The sequence below is a fragment of the Scyliorhinus torazame genome, chromosome 4, assembly GCF_047496885.1.
Source record: "Scyliorhinus torazame isolate Kashiwa2021f chromosome 4, sScyTor2.1, whole genome shotgun sequence".
NCBI classification, from domain to species: Eukaryota; Metazoa; Chordata; class Chondrichthyes; order Carcharhiniformes; family Scyliorhinidae; genus Scyliorhinus; species Scyliorhinus torazame.
The window spans coordinates 260,554,845-260,582,567 of record NC_092710.1 but is presented as its reverse complement, the minus strand read 5'-3'; the positions used below and the strand labels follow the sequence as shown (position 1 = coordinate 260,582,567).

The following is a 27,723-nucleotide window of genomic DNA, read 5'->3' as shown; positions in this document are numbered from 1 at the left end:
GCATCCTGCGGGCGTCGCATGCTGGAGAGTCCGGGTCTCTCCGTCTCCCGTGGCCTCCGAGTGGCATCCTGCGGGCGTCGCATGCTGGAGGGTCCGGGTCTCTCCGTCTCCCGTGGCCTCCGAGGGGCATCCTGCGGGCGTCGCATGCTGGAGGGTCCATGTCTCTCCATCTCCCGTGGCCTCCGAGGGGCATCCTGCGGGCGGTCTGCATCTGCGGGGATGGGTGCCTGGACGTTTGGTCCTGCGATACACAATGAAGCATGCATGGTTAGACATCAGGCAGTGATCAGGTGATATGGGGGAGGGGGATATAGGGGAGGGGGGGATATGGGGACGGGCTGTCGGTGGCTCACTTGCTACTACGCCCCCGACCTCTGCATCAGCAACCTCCCGGTCGTCAGGTCCGACCTCTGCATCAGCAACCTCCCGGTCGTCAGGTCCGCCAGCCAGTTCCAGGGCCCTTTCCTCATGTTCGGTCAGTGGCCTCTCATCAGCGGGGCCTCCTCCAGTCCTCACATGCTCCCTATTGTTGTGTGCGCGCTTATCCTGTGGGGGTGGGGGGGTGGCAGGGGTAAAAGGCAACACTGTTAGGCAGGTATATGAATGCACGCCATCGGTTGCGCGTGCATTGCAGAGGTTAAGGTTAGGGCTGGATTCACTTGGGGATATGGGGGAGGGGGGATATGGGGGAGGGGGGATATGGGGGAGGGGGGATATGGGGGAGGGGGGATATGGGGGAGGGGGGATATGGGGGAGGGGGGATATGGGGGAGGGGGGATATGGGGAGGGGGGAATATGGGGGAGGGGGGAATATGGGGGAGGGGGGAATATGGGGGAGGGGGGAATATGGGGGAGGGGGGAATATGGGGGAGGGGGGAATATGGGGGAGGGGGGAATATGGGGAGGGGGGAATATGGGGGAGGGGGGAATATGGGGTAGGAGGGGATATGGGGGAGGGGGGATATGGGGGAAGGGGGGATATGGGGGAAGGGGGGATATGGGGAGGGGGGATATGGGGAGGGGGGATGTGGGGGAGGGGGGATGTGGGGGAAGGGGGATGTGGGGGAAGGGGGATGTGGGGAGGAGGGATATGGGGAGGGGGGATATGGGGGGAGGGGGGATATGGGGGAAGGGGGGATGTGGGGGAGGGGGGAAGTGGGGGAAGGGGGATGTGGGGGAGGGGGGGATATGGGGGAGGGGAGGATATGGGAGGGGGGATATGGGGGAGGGGGGGAGGGGGGATATGGGGGAGGGGGGATGTGGGGGAAGGGGGATGTGGGGAGGGGGGATATGGGGAGGGGGGATATGGGGGAGGGGGGGATATGGGGGAGGCTCACCCTGCCTGCTCTGATGAGGTCGTTCACCTTCTTGTGGCACTGGGTGCCTGTCCGTGGTGTCAGGGCCGCAGCGGTGACGGCCTCTGCCACTTCCCTCCACAGACGCCGGCTGTGGCGTGGGGCAACTCTGCGGCCGTGCCCGGGATACAGGGCGTCCCTCCTCTGCTCCACCGCGTCCAGGAGCGCCTCCACATCCCGTGACTCGAACCTCGGGTCTGAGCGGCGGCCAGCCATCCAGTCGGGTGTTCCGGTCGGTTGTTCCGGTCGGGTGGAGGGGAGCAGCGCGGCCTTATGAGCCGTCACGCCGTGCGGCGCGTATGGCGCTGCACGGCGTGAACCACTGCGCATGCGCGGATCCCGTTACGTCGCTGCTAGCCCATTTCGGGCCGGAGACTTTCAACCCATTTTTCCGACGTGACACAAGTCGGATTTGCGCCGTTTTTTGCGCCGATCGGCGGACTTTCCGCCGATAACGGAGAATTTCGCCCCAGATTTTTTAAAACTGGGAGATAGTTGAGGGCCGGAATTCTCTGGTCATCGGGATTCACTTCTCCCGCTGGCTGCTAACCCCCACCAGCGGTTTTTGCTGTGCCGTGGGGTGGCTTCGATGGGAAATCCCTTTGACAAGCGGCGGGAGGATAGAATCCTGCCGCCAGTGAATGGCAAGCAGCCTAAAAACGCACTGGGGGAACCAGAGAATCCCGAGATCTCTGGGCCCACCACGCCATCAAACTGCTTTTCTTATCACCTGACTTACCTGCACTTTTTAAAGTTGTAACTGGTCTTTGTGATTTTGTTGCCTCTCAATGCGTTGTAATTCAATGGTCTTTTGGATTAAAATTCTATTGTGCAATATTAGCAACAAATGCTGTGAAGTTCTGTTCATTTGGGCAGGATGTTGATTTGTCCAGTTAATGTTAATGCATTTGTTAATATAGCAAACAAGGAGAATTCATATGAAATTCAAATTTTTCAGTTGCCTGGGCCACAAGCTCTAGAATCCCCTCACTACACCTCTCTACCTCTCCATCTCGCTTTTCTTGGGCGGAATTCAACCAAAAAATTTCGAAGTGACATTTTGGAAGGGTTTGGTGCAGTGTTTCTCACTGGCTTTTTGGGTGGGATCCTTGGGGAGTTTCGCCCTGGTCAAACCCACACTTAGAAATGTTTCCATCACCTGGGAGCTGAACACGCTGGCTAAACTGGCTCCTCGGGTATCGGGCAGCCATTTTGAAAGGATGCCCCGATCTCTAAGTGAGCTTGAAGGTCCCCCACACCTTTCACCCATGGACTATGTCACACCTCCGGCACACACGGGCATTACCCCGTACCCCCCTCCCCCAAGTGAGGACACCCCACTAAGGGCTCAACGAGGGCCCTCCTTTTCAGGCATCACCACTCCCATCCCCCCCCCCCTCCCCAGTCTTTATGAGACCCCTTCATACCGCCCGTCATTCATTCTCCCCTCCACCCTTCATCACCCCTCTCATCTTCCCTTTCTCATGGATATGGCCCCCGCCAGGCTCCGACCCTTGCTGTGCCACCCAGGCACTGCCACATTAACACCTTGACAGTGCCACTGGTAGTCTGGCAGTGTCAAGGGCCCAGGTGCCTGAGGGAGAGCCAGTGGGACACCTTGCCCAACTCCCTCCACCCAGGGGTCTACAAAGGCCTGGGAAATCCCTCCCAGGTGTCATTATGCTTGGTCCACATTTGTGTGGACCAGTACTACGGGGCCGGATCCAGGCCTCGCTGGGGAGGCCGTTAGTTTCCGGCTGCCGGGAGTATCCAGCTCAGACACATGAGGGCGAGATCCAGGTCACGATGTCTCACGAGGTTCGGTTGAGTCTCGTGTGACTTCTGAAGCATTTCAAGTCTCACGAGAGGACTCTTGCAAGATTCAATGGCCTTGTCACATCACCAAGTTGGGCCCGATGAGGGAGGTAAATCCAAGAACGGCCTTTGCACTTAATTTGGGAATTATGGTGTCCAGAACTTCTGTTCCCCAGTGGATTGTACCCTGGAAGTACCGCAGAAGATGTGTTGGAAGTCCTCATGCAAGGACTGCTCAGGAAGTTTAAATTTCCAATGGGCAATTTTCCTGGACCTGCAGAAACCTCCAATAATTTGATTTAAAGTCGGAGACTCCAGATGGTCCTGAATCTCTTAGAATAGTTAGCCAGGAAAAATTAGAATGATTAAAACCATTTCTAACTCCTAGGTAGTTATGGGGCGGGATTCTTCCATTCGGCGTCACAGTGTCCACACCGTCGGGAACGCCGTTGTGAATGGGCCGCTGGGAGTACCGATTCTGGCCCCTACAGGGGGCCAGCACGGTGCTGGAGCGGATCACGCCGCTCCAGCCTCCGATCCCAGCGCGAACTTGCGCCGCGGGATCCGCGCATGCACAGTGGCGTCGGCGCCAACCCGTGCATGCGCGGTGGCCTCCCTCAACGTGCCGGCCCTGGCGCAACATGGCGCGGGAATTCCGAGGCCGGCGTGGAAGAAAATAAGCCCGGGGACCGAGAGGCCGGCCCGCCGATCGGTGGGCCCCGATCGCGGGCCAGGCTCCATCGGAAGCCCCCCCTGGGGTCGGAGCCCCCCCCATCTCCCCACAGGCTTCCCCCCGACCCTGCGCCCAGAGTTCCCACCGGCTGCAACCAGGTGTGGATGGCGCCGGTGGGAGGGACCCTGCCTTTTTAGAGCGGCCGCTCAGCCCATCCCAGGCTGAGAATCGGCGACCCGGCCGCGTACAGCGGCCCACGATCGGCGGCGCGCCGAACGCAGAGAATTGAGTGCCGGCGTCGAGGCGGCATGGCCCAGTTGCGGGGATTCTCCAGCCCAGCCCCGGGCTGGGAGAATCCCACTCATGGTACTGGCCCCCACTCGTCCTAAACACCCAACTCTCGACAACCCACGACCTCCTCCAACCTCCACTACCCATCCCAGCCCATGACTACCCTCCATACTATGGCACCACTCCCCCCCCCCCCCCCAAATCCCCCCACCTCTGTCGTATATTTTTCACCAGAATGGGAGATTGGGTGAGAAGTGTGCAGCCCTCAACCTGGGTGATTAAAAAGGAATGGAGAGGCAATCCAACTGTGAAAGCCATCCACGGGAGTTCTGTGCCATGATGGTTTGTCATGAACATGACTAAAATCTCCAGCTTAAAATTGCAATCAGGGGCCAGAGTAACTCTCTGAATTGAAGACCAGAAATAAGGTGGAACACTAGCGGGACTCTGTTTCCATATTATCATTTTCCAGGAGTGGCGCAGTAGCAAGGAAAGTCAGAAGGGATGTTTAAAGGATGGTCAGTCACGATTTTCTGTGCAATTCGGTTTCATTGTACTTGTAGAGTAAAGAGGCAAAGAAGGAAAAAAGAGCTGCTATGCACTCTCCCTCGTATGTCCACTACTTAAATTAAATAAATGGGAGTGATTTCATAACATTAAAGCATTACTTTATCATTCTTTCCTTTTAAAATTGGCAGGCATGTTGGTGTTGTTTCGAGTCATGGTAATGCTATTTCAACGACCTTAATTTCATTGTTAACATTTCAAAGAGTACTTTGCATCATAAATCTTCAAGGTGTTAGATGATCGTCCCAACATTCCCAACAACTTTCCTCATAGTGTTCTTTCAACTTGATATTTAATGAGCACTTAACCCCAGATATAAATGGCAACGGTATAAAAAGGCTATTAAACTAAAATTATAAAATACTACCTTGAGAGGTGAACAGATCTGCTTTTGACAGAAAGCCTATATTAAGACAATAAAAGTGTAAATGTCCCAGAGTACCATAGACAGCTCTCCCTCGTGAGAGCTGACTGGTGATGATTTAACCTGAGGGTAACCACACCTCAGGCAAGGGGCAAGGTTGAAGAGGTGGGGACTTGCGGTACTGAACCCGTTGGCGTCACTCTGCATCATGAACCAGCCATCCAACCGACTGAGCTACCTGACCCCTCGGGCACTGATAATAATGCCTTAAACATGATTTGGAAAATCAACAAACACATCAAGTCTGTTCAGCCATTGAATAAGATCATGGCTGACCTGATTGTGGCCTTAATTCCACTTTTGTGCCTGACCCCAATAACTCTTAAATCCCTCGTTGGTCAAAATTCTGTCTAACACTGCCTTGGATATATTTAATGACCCAGAAGTCCCTACTTTTATCCACCACGCTCCTTGCAATTAAGGCCAACATGCCATTTGCCTTCCTGTACCTGTTGTGCTTGCAAGCTGACTTTTTATGATTTGTGTGCAAGGACACCCATGTTGTAAAGTCAAAGGTGGGTAAATGTACCTTGACTAACCTTGACCAGTTTGCAGAAACCCATTTCAACTCCAGCATGTTACGTGGTGAGATGGACAAGACAAACGGTACAATAGTCAGGTGAAGGTCCATCACAACTTTAGTGAACACATTATCAAGAAAAAAAAAACATTTATCGGACTCTACTCTCGGACTTTAATTAAACACTCTCAATCTCTTCACAGGACTCTTCAGTAAACAATCTTAAATCGCGAAGTAAACAGTCCCAAATCTACACTAGCTATCTACTTCTGCCACGCACTTCCAAGGATTCGCTACACCCTATCCACAGCTCCCTATCACTGTATTCGAACTGTTTGTCTGAAAAGACTGGTAATACCTGTTCAATAAGGCTGCGACAGGCTGTTCTGAGGGCTGGCTAATGTTTCAGGATCTGCAGTCGTCGACTTGCGTTTCCCCTCTCATCTAGGGTTGGTTCTGGTCTTCGGGTCGTCTCACCGGGATTGTCTTCAGGGTCTGGTCATGACGTCTGATGATGCTGGTCACGAGGGAGTAGGAGATGGAGATGCTGTGCTGCTTGGCTGCTAGTCGAAGGTGCTCTCTGGAGACGCCGTTGAAGAAGGTGCAAAAAGCAGAGAGTGCTGGGGCTCCAGGATGCATCTTGTATCCCCCTTGTCACACCCTTTTCGAAGATTCTTGGCCTGTGACCAATGCTAGCATCGGGTGGGGGCAGGAAGATCCAACGGTGTGATCACTTTCCATATTTGTAGGTCGCAGAGCATGGTTTTGAACCTTCAACTGTCAGGTGCTGTCCTTGTCACACTATGCCTCTGGTCTCCGACTGAGCTGGGTGCCACCAAGTCTGCGCACCATTATTCTAACAAACAGGTTCACTGGAGGTGTAAACAACGGTTCATTTTGAAACAATGCAGCCTTTAGCACCTGGCCAGGCAGTTCCAGGCCCGTCTGGTTTTGATGGGAAGTTGATTGTCCAAGGCCTTGCTGCATGAATACTGTCTGTTTCAGCTCTGCAGTTTGCAAATTGCAGAGCCCAGCTAGGTTTAAACTTGGCTTCCACATTCCGAGTTTCTATCTGTGCTCGTGAAAAAATATCAATATTCCTGTAACAATCCTGGAGATCATGGGTCACCTGACCACACCCAGATCTCTCTGGCTGCAGAATTCTCCAGTCTCTTTCCATTTAAATAATATTCTGATTTTGTATTCATCGTGCCAGGTGGACAACCTTACATTTTCCCACATTGTGCTCCAACTGCTAAATCTTTGCCCAGGCACTCAGCCTACCGATAATCTTGTGTAAATAAGCATTGTGAAATTGACCTCGGGAATAAGAGAGGCTGAGTTGACAATGAAGCAATATTTTCTCTGGGGCACAGCTGTTCCAATGATGAGTAGTGGATGTCTGGGCTCTCCCAAGCAGGCAAAATGAATCTTGGCCGAGAGCCTCATGTCACTGTAGGGTTCATTGACCCCGCTCTGCACTGTGTAGAACCAATGGACATGGAAGTGCCAGAGTTGGGCATGAGGGGCCACAGGGGTTGGATGAGGGGGCATAGTTTGGTATTGAGGGTTTGAGAGACCATGGTGATTGGGTGAGGGGAATAACTTGCCATTGGACACATGAAGAGGATCTTTTGAACTTACCCTCTTTTCCATGCCCTCGCATGCAGTCTAGGGTACATGACTCCTCTGAGAGGCTGTGAACCACAACTCTTTAAAATCCTGTCCCGACTGTATGAGAATTGTGTATATCTGCAATGGAACCGGCCAGGTCAGGAATGTTGGGTGTGCGCTTTTTACAGGAACCAGCCTGCATCCTTTAGAGGCACTCCTGAAAATCAGGCAGCCCGGGAATGCATCGGGAATCCTCGAATCAGGACCTGCCCACCATTTTTTAAGGGCTCCTGAGTTATCCCAACTCAGTGAAAGTTCAGCCTCCTGTCTCTGTAATGGCCATCATACCAAAATAATTTATCTTTATTTGTGCTATCAGTTCATGCATCTTGTTAGAAATGCTGCAGCATTCAGCTAAAGCGCTTTTAATTCCATCCCTTTACCATTTTTCCTTATCTGACCTATTTGCTGGTGCACTTGTCCGTTTGTAAACTCTGCCCCTTCCCGACACACTCTGGTTGACGACCCGTATTACTATACTGCAGTAATATGTTGTCTTTTCACTCTAACTTTACTAATCTTTAATTACATTAACAGCAGCGCCCCCCCCCCCCATCTTAAATTCAATGATTTATCTTAAAGCCCTCCCTTAAACCTGTTTATCCACTTCCCCAGTTCACAGGTCCCAGTGCATTATAGATGACAGCCTTCCCAATGGTACAGGTTCCTCGTTCACCCAATCCTTGCCCCAGAGCCTCTAGAATCTAAATCCATTCGCCCACATCAAACTTTGAGCAGCATATCCAACTCTCTGTTCTTATTTACCCTCTGCAAATTTGTTGATCGCTTAGCTACTAATCCAGGGATTTTGTGGTTCAGATTTTTAATTTAGTCCCTGGCTGCTCATACTCCCTCAATATAGCCTCTTTCCTATCTGTGTTGTTGGTCCTCACATGGACCATGACAACTGGGTTTTTTCCCCTCCCTGAGGATGACAAATGTTGAATTCTTTACCCATCAGCCTGGCCTCAATAAAACTCGAGATGGATTTGTAGGCATAGTATTATTTCTTTTTAACCAACTTGCAAGTCTGACTCGCTTCACACAAACCCAGAACACAAGCTGCCTCCTGGGTCTTCCGAACCGAGTGCTATCGGAGACAAAGGAATCTCTACAAATACATTCAAATGGCATCAAGTTTCACATACACGATTCCCATAGGTCATCCTATACCCCCCCTGACCTGGCCATACATCCTAATTGGCTCACTTCTCATTCCTTAACCCTGGGCCTCTTGTTACCCAGCATCCTTTTCCCCTCCTCTACCAGACACCCCTCCCCCTTCCTTGCCATGCTTGCTGAAATCCTTTGTCCTTTGTGAACTCACTAGAATTAAACTGGCCTACATCTACATTACTGTAACTAATATTTAAACTAACTATTTTGTATCACATTCGTCAAGGAAATGTCCTTAACTCTGACACCAGGCAGGCAACACAGCCTTTGGGACTCATGCTCTTGGCTAACGAGAACAGAATCTAACCCCCTAACCATACTGTCCCCTGCTACAGCAATATTCAGTTTTACTCCTCCCAATTTGAATGCCTCCATGCACCATGATGACTTGGCCAGTTTTCTCATCTTCCCTGCAGTTCCTGCTCTCATCCCAGCAAGTTTCTAGAAGATTAAATCTGTTGAACATTTGTAAGAGAAGCTCTTCCATTGCCATCTCCTGAATTTCCATACCTGCCTCACTCATCACACTAGCTAGTCCTTGACAACAGATCAAAGTTGAAGTACCTAGTCTAAGTGGTATGACTCCCCCTGTTGCATCAGCCAGAAAGTTGTTCCATCTTAATATCGTACTGCCCAAAATGTATTAACACCATGGCCGGGATTGTCTGTTACGGAGCCTAAGTGCTCCTGCCAGCGGAGAATTACTACTGGGCTCCTCTGACGCAAGGATCGGGGCCCAGTATGCGAGTCTGTCCTCTGTGCCATGCTAATTTATGCATGGAGGACAGCTCGCTGGATTCCGTTGTAATCCCAATATCGGGCCGCCATTTTACACGAACGGCCCCATACCGAGGTGCAGCGACAAGCACCCTCCCTCCCACAATGCAAATTCTACCCCTCAACTGACAAGTAGGAACATTCTCCCCCACCAAGGAATAACAGGTCACCCCACCCCCACAGCACACATGCATGAGAGTGACCCGATCTCCCCCCATCAGATTACCCCCATCAGACCCCCCCATCAGACACCCCCCATCAGAACTCCCAACAGAGACCCCCATCAGTCACCTGTGCCTGAAAGCTGAAGAGCAGTCCAGACAGTAGAGTGAAAAATCACTGCATTTTCACTTAGCCATTCCGAACGTTTAGCTGCCTCAGAAGTGTTTAAAGCAACATCTGTTACAAGTGTCAGAGACTTCCCCTAAAGCCAAGTACAAATCCCTTGACAACCTTGGAAATGTAAATCTTCCATTCTATTTCGACCAAGCAATACATTCAATAGCCAGTGACTGAGGGTTGTATTGGCTCAGACACAGCTGCTTAGGGGGTTTGTTTATTTATCTTTCCATTCACATTTGAATAATCTCAATTATCCTGTTGTGATGCTACCACAGTGTTTCTCAATACTCTTGCTATAACTGACAGCTCCTCACCACATCAAAAGGAGCTAAGTGCTTTTACTTCCTCTTTTTCTCAGCAGAAAGTGTCAACCTCATGCATGTGTGCTGTGGGGGATGCAACCCCTTATTCCCATGGAGAAGGGGAAGATTACCCTACTTGTTGGCGGGGCGGGGGGGACGTATTTGCATTGTGGGGGAGGGGGGCCTTCTGATAGACACCTCAGTTATGCTCTTATCCCCTTGACCAACCTCAGAGTCTACCGCTTCAGAGCCACACGTGGACAAACTTGCATCAAAGCCCCCCCGGTAGATTTCCCACTATGGGGATCAAAGCATAATGGGGAGCTGGAGACTCGGGCTTCAAGCTTGTTAATGACATGAACATTTATTTAAATGCTTGATTTGCATCCACCCGCCAGCGTGTGGGGGGTAGTGCGCTGAGGTCGACAGTAGGCATCAGGGCGCCAAATGGCAATTGACTTTGGGTGGGAAGCCTCCAGCTTCTGTTGTGCTTTCCAATTAAGGTCTGTCTCAAAACGACAAACTACGCATTCCATCACATCTCTACCTACAGAGCATTTCGGGTTTTTTAAAAAGTCTTTAATAATTAAATAATTTAATAATTTGTTCAGTACTTGATAAAGTTAACCTTGTGTTTTGTAAAAATCCAAAGAGGACTGTGTGCTTACGTTAAAGAGTTACACTGTTGAGCAAAACTAAGGGTATTTTATTTCTCTTTTCAGAGGTGTGGAGCTATCTCATTTGATGGTCCTGATCAGAATGCCCTATGTGTTCGCATGCTAGGTAAGAGTCATCCTTTTTGAAAGATATTTACAAGTTCAGTGTGCAGAATTTATAATGTTTCATCTGAAGTTCAGTTCATTTTTTTTGTATACATATAACTTTCCCTATCTTGCCACAAATGTCCATGCAGGGTTACTGATGGTGAACTCAGGCCTGTCATTAGTTCTAGTTTCTGTTCCAAGTTATTATTGGTCACTGCAGTTGTGTGCATGGAAGGAACACACTAGCCAATTTCTCTCTCTTGATAGTTATCTAGTACCCACTCTTGGAAAGAGTTTGCATGATTGTATGTGTCTGACCAAGATACATTTGACTTGTCTGTTAGGTCAGAAATTCAGGTCCCTCCATGGATCACGGTGAAACTGGATTGACAGTCTTGTGCTCGCTCCAGGAAAATTAACATGGGCAGAATTATATGTTCCCTGGCCGACGTCTTTATAGACAGGATGCGGCCGTAAATTTTTTCAGAAGGCCTTCCCATTGGGCTCCTACCCACCCGAACCTCTCTGCGATTCTACACTGGAACGGGAAAGGCCTAGATGGGCCCAATCACCCTTTTCCCAATTGAGGCCCTTAAGAACCACTTGAGGGCCATTTGCCACACAGCCTCAATTTTCAGGCTGGCAAGAGGAGTTCAGGGGAGGTGGAGGAGGGGAGGGGGAGGGGGAGGGGGAGGGGGGGTGGTAGCCCAGGGGGGGTAGCCCAAAGGGGGGGTAGCCTAAAGGGGGGTAGCCCAAAAAGTAATGATTCAGTCTGAGGCAGTGCCCTCGGTTTCTAGTCTCTCCTCCTGGTGGAAACATCTTCCCCATGTCCACTCTATCTAGGCCTCGCAGTATTCTGTAAGTTTCAATGAGATTCCCCCTCTCATCCTTCTAAACTCCGTCGAGCAATAATAATAATAATCGCTTATTGTCACAAGTAGGCTTCAGTGAAGTTACTGTGAAAAGCCCTGGTCACCACATTCCAGCGCCTGTTCGGGGAGGCCGGTTCGGGAATTGAACCCGCGCCGCTGCCTTGTTCTGCATTACAAACCAGCTGTTTAGCCCGCTGTGCTAAACCATCCCCTAGGAGTACAGATCCAGAGTCTTCAGCTGCTCCTCATATGACAAGCCCTCCATTCCCAGAGTCATTCTTGTGAACCTCCTCTGAACCCCCTCTAAGGCCAGCACATCCTTCCTTATATATGGGGCTCAAAACTGCTCACAATATCCCAAATGGGGCCTGGCCAGAGCCTTATATAGCCCCAGCAGTACATCCCTGCTCTTGTATTCTTGCGATATCACAGTGGTTAGCACTGTTGATTCACATCGCCAGGGACTCGGGTTCGTGGCTTGGGTCACTGTCTGCGCAGAGTCTGCACCTTCTCCCCATGTCTGCGTGGGTTTCTTCCGGGTGCTCCGGTTTCCTCCCACAAGTCCCAACAGACGTGCTTGTTTGGGGAATTGGACATTCTGAATTCTCCCTCCGTGTACCCGAACAGGCGCCTGAATGTGGCGACTAGGGACTTTTCACAGTAACTTCATTGCAGTGTTTAATGTAAGCCTACTTGTGACACTAATAAAGATTATTATTATCATTATTATGAACGCTAACATTGTATTTTCCCAATCCCTGGGCCTTCCTACACTTACATGGAACCCCGAGACGTCTGGGAACTGATTGACCTCCTAGTTCTGTGCACTCAGCTTCTGACACTGCTTCAAACTACAGAGCTGCCGGCCTAGGAGATTGGATGGCAGATCTCTGAGGTGGGCCTCCTCCCATGTGAGGACCGGAGCAGGAAATGTTGGCAGGCATGTGTTTGCTGGCGATTCCTCGGATGATGGGAAGTGAAATCCCGCCATCCTAAAAATCCTAGCCAATAACATTCTGTTAGATTATCATAAAAGCCCAATTAGTTCACTCATATCTTTTAGGGAAGAGAACTTGTCATCATTGCCTACATATAGCTCCATTTCACCAGCACGTTGGTGACTTATAATGTCCTCAGGAAATACAGGGGTGAACAATAAATGCTATCTTGTCCGTGTCGCCCACATTCCAAGAATAAAAGATAAAAGTGCTGGAATAGTCGATGACTACTCACTGCGCCTATGTCATCACTGGAGAGGTTGGGTAAGATACCAGAGGCTTGTTAACGTTCAAAAAATTACAGCACGCACCTGTTAATATTCTCAGAATAAAGAAAATGAAAAAAAAAAAAAGCTTTAGAATTACAAATGCGACATTTCGCCACAGGAGATACGTTAATACTCCCGTAACAGAGGATGAAGGTTACATGATTGAACCTTTAACTCAAGGCAGCAAAGGTAGCTTGTGGTGTTAGGTGATATTTTGCATAATTTTCAGCACCATAACTATTTCCTATCTAACCTTGACCAAAAATAAATTGGAGTCCATGGCCCTGAAAGTGGCAGCAGTCATTACGTTTCTGGATGTTCTTAGATTGATTTAGAAACATATTTATTAAATGTTGATCTGGACCTTGGCCAATGAACTTCTTCTTCGAGAAAAGAAGGCTGAGGAGATGTGCTAGAGGTTCATCATGTCATGAAGGGTTTAGGTGGAGTAAGTATCGAGAAACTTTCCAATGGCTGAAGGGTAAATGACCAGAGGGCACAGGTTTAGGATGATTAGTAAAAGAACCAGAGTGGCCATGAGGTAAAAGCTTTTTATGCAATGAATGGTCAGCATTTGGATTATACTGCTTGATAAAATGGTATATAAGATTCAAATGGGAATTTGATAAATGCTTGAAGAAGAAATTGCAGGCGCTTTGAAAAGGAGTGGGGCTAATTCGATTGCTCTTCGAAAGAACAGATGCAGGTTCGATAGATTGAGTGCCCTCATTCTGAGCCGTGCTAGTCTATGATTCAATGTAATGATGCAGGTTCATGTGCTGTTTCTGTTATCAAAGTCAGTACTAAAGCTGTATCAAGAAGTCCAACAATCCCAAGCCATTGTACTAGTGTTTATGAAAATGTTTGATATTCAGATCCTATTTATTCTCTTTTCGTGAGGATCAGTTAGCTCAGTTGGTTGGATGGCTGATTTGTGATGTGGTTTGTCACCAAAAGCATAAGCTCAATTCCTGTACCAGCTGAGGTTATCCATGAAGGCTCAAACTTGCCCCATACCTGAGGTGGGTGACCCTCAGGTTAAATCACTACCAACCAGCTCCCTCTCAAAAGTAGGGAGAGCACCCTATGGTGACTTTAATTTAATTTTCACTCTCTTGAAATAATTTGTTTTGTGGTGGGGTTTAATTTTCACAGTAATCTTATTGCTGTGTTAATGCAAGCCTACTTGTGACACTAATAAAGATTATTATTAAGTGTTTGCCTTGGGCTACAAAAGCGTAATGCAGTGGAGCAAAATTTGCAAGAGATGCAGTGTGATTACTTGGACCTGTTAACCAGGTATTTACACAGGAACAATTGTTGATAAATGCTTGAAACATAACCTCAGTCATACCAGCCACAGAGAGGATTTATGGATTTTGAATTATGTACTGCATCCATCTATAGAGGAATAGACATACTCCTGGAAACTATTACTTAAAGCAAAACTACTTATATTGACGCAGGTTTTCCCATGTATATGATATCAAGAGATGCATTCACAATTAACCCAAACTTTTCAGCACCAATACATGGCATAAACTTGAAATGCACCTTATATATAAGCCAATAAACAAAACACAATGCATAATACCCTAAATCAATTGCTCTTTCAGGTTGTTAAGCAAACTCTTAGCTTTTCCTTGGATGGTCAGCATGTTCCATTGGTTCTGGTCCTCAATCCACACACTCCATAATTCTTCCATATTTTCTAACACACTGCACTTAGTGTGGGTAATCTTTATAACACTTGGAGGAACACTTGACTCCTAGCCTTTATCTTATCTTTGTTCTTCTTGATGGTGCAGACAGTTGTTAGTGGAGCCCAGGTCTACTTGCTACGCCTCCTGCCTTTTCACACCAGCATCATCACGTTGTAACACTTTCTGTTCCCAAGTAATAGTTTGACTCTTCCCATTGGGAGTAGTGGAGACCATATCACTTTGCTAGCCATCTTGCAAACTCTACTGATGTATCACAGAGTAAAATAACAAAATAAAATAACACCAGCTAATGTGCCTCGGCCAATTTACAAAAATACAGAATCTTGCCTTCTCAAACATTCTGCGTGCTTGCGCTGAATCTAGTTGCACACTGCATCCACAATAAGGATGATTATCAATAATTTTGCCCAACCGTATAACAGAGTAAATGGTATGGAGAATAAATAAATCAGTAGGAATTTGTTCACTTAATAACAAAGCTCACTATTTGAGACTACATCAAACTATAAGTATAAGTGTAATAAAGTAGTAGCTAATATACTTGTGTGGAATGCTGATATGCTTGCTATCGGCAGATTCTGCAATCAAAGCCCATGCAGCTATTTCATGAAATTGTTAACTTTGTCAGATTGTTGTACATCTATCTATAAAAAAAATATAGCAGGCACATCCCCAAGAATACATAAGAACATATAAATAGAAGCAGGAATAAACCATATGGTCCCACAAACCTGCTTTGCCTTTCATTAATATCATGCTGAACCTTTACATGAACCCCACTTTCCTGCCCTATCTCTTGATCTCTTGATTCACTTTGTGCTCAAAAATCTATCAATCTCAGTCGTGAATCTACATATGGACGAAACATCCAGAGCCCTCTGAATTAGTTAATTCCCTAGATTCACAACCCCACAAATGAAGAATTTTCTCCTTGGCCAACTCCTAAATGGTTGACCCCAGGGCCTGGATTTTCTTACTTCCATCACAATGGAGGCAATGGATATTTAAAATGGTAGACAGCACCTGATTCCAGGATTCCTGCCCCCTTTCCTGCCACCCCCAATTTTCAGTGATGCAGGATAAGGGTGCAAGGAGCAAGCCAACACCCTGCACTCTCAGCCCAGACGGCTCCATTGCGGAGGTAGGCATAGCGTGGGCCCCCACAATATTCATGGAGTTGTGCCAGCTGCTCCATGACCTGTGGTCCACAGCCCCTGAGACGGGTCGTGAATGATAGTATAGATTCAGGAACCTTTTGAAAGGCACGGTCTAAAAGGTCTTACCTATACCCTTGTCAGCCCATGATTCAGCACCTTACCCCATGGCCCCTCACTCCCTCCATGCCAACACCTGGCACATCCATGTCCAATCATCCTGTACAAGCTCTGTACAGAGCCAATAAAACTATTGTAACAATGGCACATGTGAACCTGCTTAAAAATGCACTATTCATAATTTCCTTGAACTGCTGATGCTACACTTTGTAAAAGTGTCAATCAACCAGTTGTAAAAGTATTGATAGTAGAAGCTACAAGCACTTGGCGCCTCTTTATCTTGCACAAATAAACATTGAGCCATTGGCAAAAGAGATCACAGAAAGAATAGCTTATTATAACATAGAAAAGCTGACAATGGCCGGGATTCTCCCCTACCCGGCGGGGCGGGGGGTCCCGGTGGGATGGAGTAGCAGGAACCACTCCGGCGTCGGGCCGCCCCAAAGGTGCGGATTTCTCCGCACGTTTAGGGACCAAGCCCTCACCTTGAGGGGCTAGGGCCCCGCCGGAGTGGTTGGCGCGCCGCCGGCTGGCGGGAAAGGCCTTTGGCGCCACGCAAGCGGCCGAAGGGACTCTGCCAGCCGGTGGAAGTCTGCGCATGCGCGGGAGCGTCAGCGGCTGCTGACGTCATCCCCACGCATGCGTGGGGGGGGGGGGGGCGGTCACTTCCACATCGGCCATCGCGGAGGCTATGGCCGAGGTGGAAGGAAAAGAGTTCCCCCAGGGCACAGGCCCGCCCGTGGATCGGTGGGCCCCGACCGCGGGCCAGGCCACCGTGGGGGCACCCCCTGGGGCCAGATCGCCCCAGGACCCCGGAGCCCGCCCGCGCCTCCAGTGCCGCTGCTGTCATGCTGGACTGGCATGACAGCAGCGGGACTTCGGCCCGCCGATCGGGGCAGCGCAATTCCCGCCCCCGCCGAATTTTCGGTGCCGGAGAATCTGGCGGGGGCGGGATTCACGCCGCCCCCCCCCGGCGATTCTCCGACCCGGCGGGGGGTCGGAGAATCCCGCCCAATGTGAGGGGTGAGGGCTTGAGGACTCCTTTTAATTGAAGTATATTCTTCCTTCGGAAATGAGACCAAAATTGTACATGGTAATCTGGGTATGGAATCACAAAATCTCTATATAATTGCAGCAAGACATCCTTACTCTGATGTTCCAAACCTCTGATACTAAGTGCTAGCATACAATTTGCCATCATAATTGCTTGATGTGCCGGCTTTTAACTTTTCTGTGATTCTTGTACAAGACCCCCAAATCTCTCTGATATTTACTAGTTTCTCATCATTTAAATATAATTCTGGCTTTCTATTCTTCCCACCCAATGGATAATGCCCCTCATTCATACTCCCATCTTCCACCTTCTGTCCCAATCATTTTACCGGTCTGCATTCCTTTAACTCCCTCACTCGCCGTTGACCTTTGATTCACCACAATTTCCCAGTATGTTGTTTTTGTTTTCTACTGTGAAGAGATGCAAAATATTTGTTTAATGTCGCTGCCATTTCCTTGTTTCTCATCATAATTTCTCTTATCTCTGCCTCTAAGGGACCTCCGTTTATTTTCAGTTGTGTCTTTTGTTTTACATACTTGTAAAAGCTTTTAACCATCTGTTTTTATATTTCTTGCTGGTTTATTCTCATATTCTGTTATCTCCTGCTTTAGCAATTTCCTGGGCATCCTTTGATGGTTTTCCAATGCTCCCTATCTTAAGGTTTTAAAAGGGGAGAGAGAGAAATAAAAGGGAAAATTATTGAGCAGTTAGCCTGACACCAGCAGTGGGGAAGATGTTAGAGTCTATTATGAAAGACATGATAACAGAACATTTGGAAAGCATTAACGGGATTGGACAAAGCCAGCATGGATTTATGAGAAACAAATTATGCTTAGAAAATCTACTGGAGTTTTTTGAGGATGTAACTAGTAGAATAGACAAGGGAGAACCAGTGGTGTATTTGGACTTTGAGGAGGCTTTTGACAAGGTCCCTCAAAAGAGGTTAGTGGACTTCAGGGTGCGGCAATGACCAGCTAAGTCGCACGTTTCGGCAGCTCCCGTTGGAATGGACTTTTGGGCTCTTAATAGGAGCCCCAACGGCAATTTAAACGGCCAAAAACACTGTGCGGTAAACCAGAAGGGAATCCCCCCGGACACGCATGGATAAGGGAGAGGATAGCGGCCGGATTGCGGAGGATCCTCTGGAGCAGCGGCAAGGAAGGCAAGCTCAAAGCAAGATGGTGTCAGAAGGTGGCCGTTTGTTATGGGCCCCGGACCAACAAGAGTTCCTGCGGCGCTGTGTGGAAGAGCTGAAAAAGGAGTTGAAGAAGGAGCTGTTGGCCCCGATATTACAGGCGATTGAAGGGCTAAAGGAGGAGCAGAAGACCCAAGAGCAGAAGCTTCGGGTCGTGAAGGCAAAGGCTGCTGAAAATGAAGACGAAATACAGGGCCTGGTGGTGAAGACAGAGACGCTCGAGGCACAGCACAAAAGGTGTGTGGAAAGGCTGGAAGTACTGGAGAATAATTCGTGGAGGAAGAATTTAAGGGTTCTGGGTCTTCCCGAAGGCGCAGAAGGGGCGGACGTCGGGACATATGTGAGCACGATGCTTCACTCGCTAATGGGATCGGAGGCCCCGACGGGCCCTTTGGAGGTGGAGGGAGCTTATCGAGTTTTGGCGCGAAGACCGAGGGCTGGAGAAATACCTCGAGCTATAGTGGTGAGGTTTCTCCGCTACAATGACAGAGATGGGCGAAGAAAACTCGGAGCTGTAGGTGGGAGAACGCGGTGATCCGCGTATACCAGGATTGGAGTGCGGAGGTGGCGAGAAGGAGGGCAAGTTTTAATCGGGCTAAGGCGGTGCTTCACAAAAAGAAGATCCAGTTTGGAATGTTACAACCGGCGAGATTGTGCGTCACACACCAAGGGAAGCACCACTACTTTGAGACGGCAGAAGAGGCGTGGGCATTCATTGTGGACGAGAAGCTGGAATAGTCTGGCGAGAGAAAGAACTTTTGGGACAAAGTGGTGGGGTGATTATGTGGTGCGAGGAAAAAGGGGGCGGGGGGGGGGGATGATTTTTTTCAATTTGTTAATCTTGCGATCCTGTAACTTTTCTCTCTTCTCCATGTTGGGGGAGGGGGGGGGAGAGAGTATGAGGAACTGTGGGCGCCGGCCATTAGGGGTGGGGCCGAGTGGGAAACGTGGGCTTTGTTCCCGTGCTATGGTAATTATGGCGGGAACAGGGACGTAGGAAGGAGGGGGCCTCGCACAGTGGGGGCCGAGGACAAGGGGGGAAGCCGAGGTCAGCCAGAGTTCGCTGACTTCTGGGAGCAACATGGGGGGTGCAACTGCGCTAGAAAGGGATCTAGCGGAGGGGGGGGGGGGGTTAACTGGGTTGCTGCTGCTAGGGAGAAGGGGGAGCTGTTATGGGACGGGGTGGTCGAGGCGGGAGGGCGCAGTCAGGGGGATACACGGGTACGTGGGAACCGGGTGAGGAGCTGGGTTAAAAAAGGGGATGGCTAGTCGACAAGGGGGGGGGGTAAAGAGCCCCCCAACCCGGCTGATCACGTGGAACGTGAGAGGGCTGAACGAGCCGATTAAAAGGGCACGGGTACTCGCACACCTAAAGAAATTAAAGGCAGATGTGGTTATGTTGCAGGAGACGCATCTGAAACTGATAGACCAGGTCAGACTACTTAAAGGATGGGTGGGGCAGGTGTTTCATTCAGGGTTAGATGCGAAGAACAGGGGGGTGGCTATCTTAGAGGGGAAACGGGTACTGTTTGAGGCAAAGACCATAGTGGCGGATAGTGGGGGTAGATATGTGATGGTGAGTGGCAGATTGCAAGGGGAGGCGGTGTTTCTGGTGAACGTATACGCCCCGAACTGGGATGATGCAAATTTTATGAGGCGTATGTTGGGACGTATCCCGGACCTGGAGGCGGGAAAGTTGGTAATGGGGGAGACTTCAATACGGTGCTTGATCCAGGGCTGGACCGGTCGAGGTCCAGGACCGGGAGGAGGCCGGCAGCGGCCAGGGTGCTCAAGGACTTCATGGAGCAGATGGGAGGGGTAGACCCCTCGAGATTTAGTAGGCCTAGGAGTAAGGAGTTCTCATTTTTCTCCCATGTTCACAAAGTATACTCACGGATAGACTTTTTTGTCTTGGGAAGGGCACTGATTCCGAAGGTGACAGGGACGGAATATACGGCCATAGCTATTTCGGACCACGCTCCACATTGGGTAGACCTGGAGGTAGGAGAGGAAAAAGAACAGCACCCACTCTGGAGAATGGATATGGGCTTATTGGCGGATGAGGGGGTATGTCTAAGGGTGAGGGGGTGTATTGAAAGGTACTTGGAGCTAAATGACAATGGAGAGGTTCAGGTGGGAGTGGTCTGGGAGGCGTTGAAGGCGGTGGTCAGAGGGAAACTGTTATCCATAAGGGCACATAAAGGGAAGCAAGAGGGTAAAGAAAGGGAGCGATTGCTGAAAGAACTTTTGAGTGTGGACAGGCAATATGCGGAGGCACCGGAGGAGGGACTGTACAGGGAAAGACAAAGGCTACATGTGGAATTTGACCTGCTGACCACGGGTAAGGCAGAGGCACAGTGGAGGAGGGCACAGGGTGTACAGTATGAGTATGGAGAGAAGGCGAGTCGGCTACTGGCCCACCAATTGAGGAAGAGGGGAGCAGCGAGGGAGATAGATGGGGTGAGAGATGAGGAGGGAGAGATGGAACGGGGAGCGGAGAGAGTGAACGGGGTGTTCAAGGCATTTTATGAGAGGTTATATAAGGCTCAGCCCCCGGAAGGGAAGGAGGGAATGATGTGTTTCTTGGATCAGCTGGAATTCCCTAAGGTGGAGGAGCAGGAGAGGGCGGGACTGGGAGCACAGATTGAGATGGAGGAGGTGGCAAAAGGGATTGGGAGCATGCAGGCGGGGAAGGCCCCGGGACCGGACGGATTCCCGGTGGAATTTTATAGGAAATATATGGACCTACTGGCCCCGCTTTTGACGAGAACCTTTAATGAGGCCAGGGAAAGGGGGCAGTTGCCCCCGACTATGTCGGAGGCAACGATATCGCTCCTTTTGAAGAAGGAAAAAGACCCGCTGCAGTGTGGGTCCTACAGGCCCATTTCCCTTTTAAATGTAGATGCTAAGCTCCTGGCCAAGGTGATGACGACGAGGATAGAGGACTGTGTCCCGGGAGTGGTCCACGAGGATCAAACTGGGTTCGTTAAGGGGAGACAGCTGAACACGAACATACGGAGGTTGCTAGGGGTAATGATGATGCCCCCACCAGAGAGGGAGGCGGAGATAGTGGTGGCGATGGACGCCGAGAAAGCATTCGACAGAGTGGAGTGGGACTATCTGTGGGAGGTGCTGAGGAGATTTGGTTTTGGAGGAGGGTATATCGGATGGGTACAGCTGCTGCATAGGGCCCCGGTGGCGAGCGTGGTCACGAACAGACAGAGGTCTGATTACTTCCGTCTTCATAGAGGGATGAGGCAGGGGTGTCCCCTGTCTCCGTTACTGTTTGCATTGGCGATTGAGCCCTTGGCCATAGCACTGAGGGGCTCCAGGAAGTGGAGGGGAGTGCTCAGGGGAGGAGAAGAACACCGGGTATCCTTGTATGCAGATGATTTATTGCTGTATGTTGCGGACCCAGTGGAGGGGATGCCTGAGATAATGCAGACACTCAGGGAGTTTGGGGAATTTTCGGGGTACAAATTGAATATGGGTAAGAGTGAGTTGTTTGTGGTGCATCCGGGGGAGCAGAGCAGGGGAATAGATGACTTACCGCTGAGGAAGGTAACAAGAGATTTCCGGTACTTAGGGATTCAGATAGCCAGGAATTGGGGAACCTTACATAGGCTTAATTTAACAAGATTGGTGGAACAGATGGAGGAGGATTTTAAGAGATGGGTCATGGTGCCCCTGTCACTGGTGGGTAGGGTGCAGGCGGTCAAAATGGTAGTCCTCCCGAGATTCCTCTTTGTGTTTCAGTGCCTTCCGGTGGTGGTCACGAAGGCTTTTTTCAAGAGAATTGAGAAAAGTGTCATGAGTTTTGTGTGGGCCGTGAAGACCCCGAGAGTGAGGAGGGGGTTCTTGCAGCGTAGTAGGGATAGGGGGGGGGGGGCTGGGACTACCGAGCCTAAGTGAATACTACTGGGCCGCCAATATCTCAATGGTGTGTAAGTGGATGGGAGAAGGGGAGGGAGCGGCATGGAAGAGATTGGAGATGGCGTCCTGCAAAGGAACCAGCCTACAAGCAATGGTGACGGCGCCGTTGCCGTTCTCCCCGAAGAAATACACCACAAGTCCAGTGGTGGTGGCAACACTAAAAATTTTGGGGCAGTGGAGACGACATAGGGGAAGGACGGGAGCCTCGGTGCGGTCCCCGATAAGAAATAACCATAGGTTTGTCCCGGGCAGAATGGATGGGGGATTTGGAGCATGGCAGAGAGCTGGGGTTGTGCAACTGAGAGATCTGTTCGTAGACGGGACGTTTGCGAGTCTGGGAGCGCTGACGGAAAAATATGGGTTGCCCCAAGGGAATGAATTTCGATACATGCAACTGAGGGCTTTTGCGAGGCAGCAGGTGAGGGAATTCCCGCAGCTCCCGATGCAGGAGATTCAAGATAGAATGATCTCAGGGACATGGATGTGGGATGGATGGGTGTCGGATATATACAGGGAAATGAGGGACGAGGGGGAGATCATGGTGGATGAGCTGAAGGGGAAATGGGAAGAAGAGCTGGGGGAAGAGATTGAGGAGGGGCTGTGGGCTGATGCCCTACGTAGGGTAAACTCATCGTCCTCGTGCGCCAGGCTAAGCCTGATACAATTCAAGGTTTTACACAGGGCGCATATGACTGGAGCAAGGCTCAGTAAATTTTTCGGGGTAGAGGATAGGTGTGGGAGATGCTCGAGAAGCCCAGCAAACCACACCCACATGTTTTGGTCATGTCCGGCACTGCAGGGGTTCTGGGTGGGGGTGGCAAAGGTGCTTTCGAAGGTGGTGGGGTCCGGGTCGAGCCAGGCTGGGGGTTGGCTATATTTGGGGTTGCAGAAGAGCCGGGAGTGCAGGAGGCGAGAGAGGCTGATGTTTTGGCCTTTGCGTCCCTAGTAGCCCGGCGAAGGATATTGCTTATGTGGAAGGAAGCCAAACCCCCGGGCGTGGAGACCTGGATAAATGACATGGCAGGGTTTATAAAACTAGAACGGATAAAGTTTGCACTAAGGGGTTCGGCTCAAGGGTTCACCAGGCGGTGGCAACCGTTCATTGACTACCTCGCAGAATGATAAAGGAAATGGGAAGGTAGCAGCAGCAACCCAGGGAGGGGGGGGGGGGGGGAGGGGAGAGGGCCCGGGCGGGTCCTCAGGGATGTTTGTGTATAGATATTTGTACTAGGTTATGTATATTGGATTGCTTGATTTTATTTTTGGAGAGTTATTATTTTTGATATGGCAGTTGCCATTTAGTTTATATATTATTTATTTATTTGTTAAAACGGCCACTGTTATTTATACTGTTTTATTGTTGAAAAAAGGAAAACCTTTGTATTGTTTTGTTTGGCCAAAAAATTTTGAATAAAATATATTTATATTTTTAAAAAAGAGGTTAGTGGGCAAAATTAAAGCACATAGAATAAGGGGTAATGTATTGGCATGGATTGAGGATTGATTGACAAATCCTCCTGGAAGGAGCGACCACAATATGGTGGAATTTAAAATACAGTTGGAGGATGACAAGGTAAAATCAAACACTAGTGTTTTGTGCTTAAACAAAGGTGATTACAATGGGATGAGAGAAGAACTAGCTAAGGTAGACTGGGAGCAAAGACTTCATGGTGAAGCAGTTGAGGAACAGTGGAGAATCTTCCGAGCGATCTTTCACAGTGTTCAGAAAAGGTTCATACCGACAAAAAAGAAAGACGGTAGAAAGGGGAAAAATCGACCGTGGATATCTAAGGAGTTGAGGGAGAGTATCAAATTGAAGGAAAAAACATACAAAGTGGCAAAAATTAGTGGGAGACTAGAGGACTGGGAAGTCTTTAAGGGACAACAGAAAGCTACTAAAAAAGCTATAAAGAAGAGTAAGGTAGACTATGAAAGTAAACTGGCTCAGAACATAAAAGCAGATAGTAAAAGCTTCTACAAATATATAAGACAAAAAAGAGTGGCTAAGGTAAATATTGGTCCTTTGGAAGATGAGAAGGGAGATTTAATAATAGGAGATGGGGAAATGGCTGAGGAGCTGAACAGGTTTTTTGGGTCAGTAGTCACAGCGGAGGACACAAATAACATGCCAGTGACTGATGGAAATAAAGATATGATAGGTGAGGACCTTGAGATGATTGTAATCACTAAGGAGGGAGTATTGGGCAAGCTAATGGGGCTAAAGGTAGACAAGTCTCCTGGCCCTGATGGGATGCATCCCAGAGTGTTAAAAGAGATGGCTAGGGAAATTGTAAAAGCACTAGTGATAATTTATCAAAATTCACTAGTCTCTGGGGTGGTCCCAGAGGATTGGAAAGTAGCAAACGTGACACCACTGTTTAAAAAAGGAGGTCGGCAGAAAGCGGGTAATTATAGGCCGGTAAGCTTAACTTCGGTTGTAGGGAAAATGCTGGAATCTATCATTAAAGAGGAAATAGCGGGGCACCTGGAGGGAAATTGTCCCATTGGGCAGACACAGCATGGGTTCACAAAGGGTAGGTCGTGTCTGACTTAATTTGGTAGAATTTTTTGAGGCCGTTACCAGTGCAGTAGATAACGGGGAGCCAATGGATGTGGTATATCTGGATTTCCAGAAAACTTTTGACAAGGTGCCACACAAAAGGTTGCTGCATAAACTAAAGATGCATGGCATTGAGGGTAAAGTGGTAGCATGGGTAGAGGATTGGTTAACTAACAGAAAGCAGAGAGTGGGGATAAATGGGTGTTTCTCTGGTTGGCAACCTGTAACTAGTGGGGTCCCTCAAGGATCAGTGTTGGGCCCGCAGTTGTTCACAATTTACATAGACGATTTGGAGTTGGAGACCAAGTGCAATGTGTCAAAGTTTGCAGACGACACTAAGATGAGTGGTAAAGCAAAAAGTGCAGAGGATACCAGAAGTCTGCAGAAGGATTTGGATAGGTTAGGTGAATGGGCTAGGGTCTGGCAGATGGAATTCAATGTTGCCAAGTGTGAGCCTATCCATTTTGGGAGGAATAACAGCAGAATGGATTATTATTTAAACGGTAAGATGTTAAAAAATGCTGCTGTGCAGAGGGACCTGGGTGTGCTAGTGCACGAGTCGCAAAAAGTTGGTGTGCAGGTGATTAAGAAGGCTAATCGAGTTTTGTCTTTCGTTGCCAGAGGGTTGGAGTTCAAGACTAGGGAGGTTATGCTGCAATTGTCTAGGGTGTTGGTGAGGCCGCATCTGGAGTATTGTGTGCAGTTTTGGTCTCCATACCTGAGAAAGGACATATTTGCACTGGAGGGAGTGCAGAGGGGATTCACTAGGTTGATCCCAGAGTTGAGGGGATTAGATTATGACGAGAGGTTGAGTAGACTGGGACTGTACTCATTGGAGTTTAGAAGGATGCGGGGGGATCTTATTGAAACATATAAAATTATGAAGGGAATAGATAGGATAGATGCGGGAAGGTTGTTTCCACTGGTCGGGGAAAGCAGAACTAGGGGGCATAGCCTCAAAATAAGGGGAAGTAGATTTAGGACGGAGTGTAGGAGGAACTTCTTCACCCAAAGGGTTGTGAATCTCTGGAATTCCTTGCCTAGTGAAGCAGTTGAGGCTCCTTCTTTAAACATTTTTAAGAAAAAGATAGATACCTTTCTAAAGAATAAAGGGATTTGGGGATATGGTGTACGGGCCGGAGAGTGGAGCTGAGTCCACAAAGATCAGCCATGATCTCATTAAATGGCGGAGCAGGCTCGAGGGGCCAGATGGACTACTCCTGTTCCTAGTTCTTATGTTCTTATGTAAATTGGAAACAGAGTGGGAATTAATGGGGGGGGTTTCTGAGCGGCAGGCTTAAGTGGGGTACTACAGCGATCAGTGCTCGGGCCCCAGCTGTTCATGATACATATAAATGGCCTGGACGAGGGAACTAAATGTAACATTTCCAAGTTTGCTGATGATACAAAAGTGGGTTGTGAGGAGGATGAAAGGAATCTTCGAGGTGATTTAAACAAGTTGAGCGAGTGGCAAACCATGGCAGATGCATTGCAATGTGGCTAAATGTGAAATTATACACTTCGATGTGAAAAACAGAAAGGAAGAGTATTATTTAAATGGTAATATATCGGAAAATGTGGATGTACAAAGGGATTTGGGTGACCTTGTACCAATCAATGAAAATGGAGAGGCAGGTGCAATTAGGAAGGCAAATGATATGTGGACCTTCATCGCAAGAGGATTTGAGTTCAGAAGTAGGGATGTCTTGCTACAGTTGTACAAGGCTTTGGTGAGACCACACCTGAAGTATTGTGTGCAGATTTGGTCTCCCAACTTAAGAAAGGTTATACTTGCATAAGGAGTGCGGCAGAGGTTCACTGGACTGATACCACGGTTGGCGGGCCTGTCCTATGATGGGAGATTGGGTCGACTGGGCCTGTATGGAGTTGAGAAGGAGGAGAGGAGATCTGATTGAAGCATATAAAATTTTAACAAGGCTGGAGACCAGATGCAGGGAGGATTCAAAGGATAGTGAACCTTTGGAATTCTCTACCACCGGAAGCTGTTGAGACTAAATCACTGAATGTATTTAAGAGATAGATCATTTTTTAGGTTTAATGGTATCAAGAGGAATGGGAGAAAGCGGGAATATGGCATTGAGATCAAGGATCAGCCATGATCATATTGAATAGCAGAGCAGGCTCGAATGACCTACACCAGCTCCTTGTTCCTATGTTTACTACTCTTGTCAATGCTACATAAGTGTTTCCTTTTAATTAAATACTGTCCTTAATTTCTCTATTTAGCCATGAGTGCACAAGTTTCCCAGTGGAGATTTATTTCTCAAGAGAAAAATATATTCATTGAGAATCATGAATTATTTCTTTCTATGTTTACCATTGCTTGGCGACCCAGATTTCTTTTAGTCTTATTTCCCAATCTACCTTAGCCAATTCGCCCTATTGTACAATTGTGTCTCATTACATGACATTTGATGTAAAGCAACCTGTTCCCTAGTTATTCCACAACATTCTTTTTGAGCTCTTTACCCGAAGATAGATTGTTGGCATTTATTCGCCAAACCAAAAATGTTTTTTTACTCCAGTTAGGGTGAGGAAGTAGGTCCCAATTCAACCAGCAAGGGAATCAAACCCCCTGCTTTTGGCGTTGATCTGAACTGTACATCAGCTGTATAGCCAACTGGGCTAACCGGTAACCCACCTTGACATATTGTTCTTTTAAAAATAACTGTCTCAGATTTCATTCCGTGAATTCATCTTCCAAGCTACATTTGTCACTTAGTTTGATCAGCCTATAAGATGATAAAGTCCCCCATAATTGTTGCATTCCCGTATTACATACTCCTCAAATTTCCTGATTTATTTTCTGCCCAGCACCATGATTATTGTCAGGGAGTCTATAAACTACACCCAACAATGTTTTCTGCCCTTTGTTATTTCTTAGCTCACCTATACTGATTCTAAATTCTGATTTTCTGGGCTAAGATCCTTTCTCATTACTGCAGTAGTATCCTTTTTCCCTCTGCATCACAATGTTCAAAGTCGTCCAAGGTCCTGTCTTGGCCGTCACTCCTTTTTCATGCAGTGTCTACGACCTGAAGTTCTGGAATACCTTCCCTGCACATTTGCGCCACCCTACTTCCTTTGAGAAATCCCTTAAACATACCTCTTGGTTCAGTGTCATACCTTGTTTCATAATAGAA

General features: G+C 48.6%; 1 protein-coding gene across 3 annotated transcripts in view; it reads left to right on the top strand.

Moving 5' to 3' along the window:
• LOC140410904 (3',5'-cyclic-AMP phosphodiesterase 7B-like) overlaps positions 1-27,723 on the top strand; it is a 336,168-nt gene that overhangs the window by 59,260 nt on the left and 249,185 nt on the right. For all 3 annotated transcript variants that reach the window (XM_072499695.1, XM_072499692.1, XM_072499694.1), the window contains exon 2: positions 10,639-10,699. In XM_072499695.1, the coding sequence (XP_072355796.1) occupies positions 10,639-10,699 (61 nt within the window). The remainder of the gene's footprint in view (positions 1-10,638; positions 10,700-27,723) is intronic.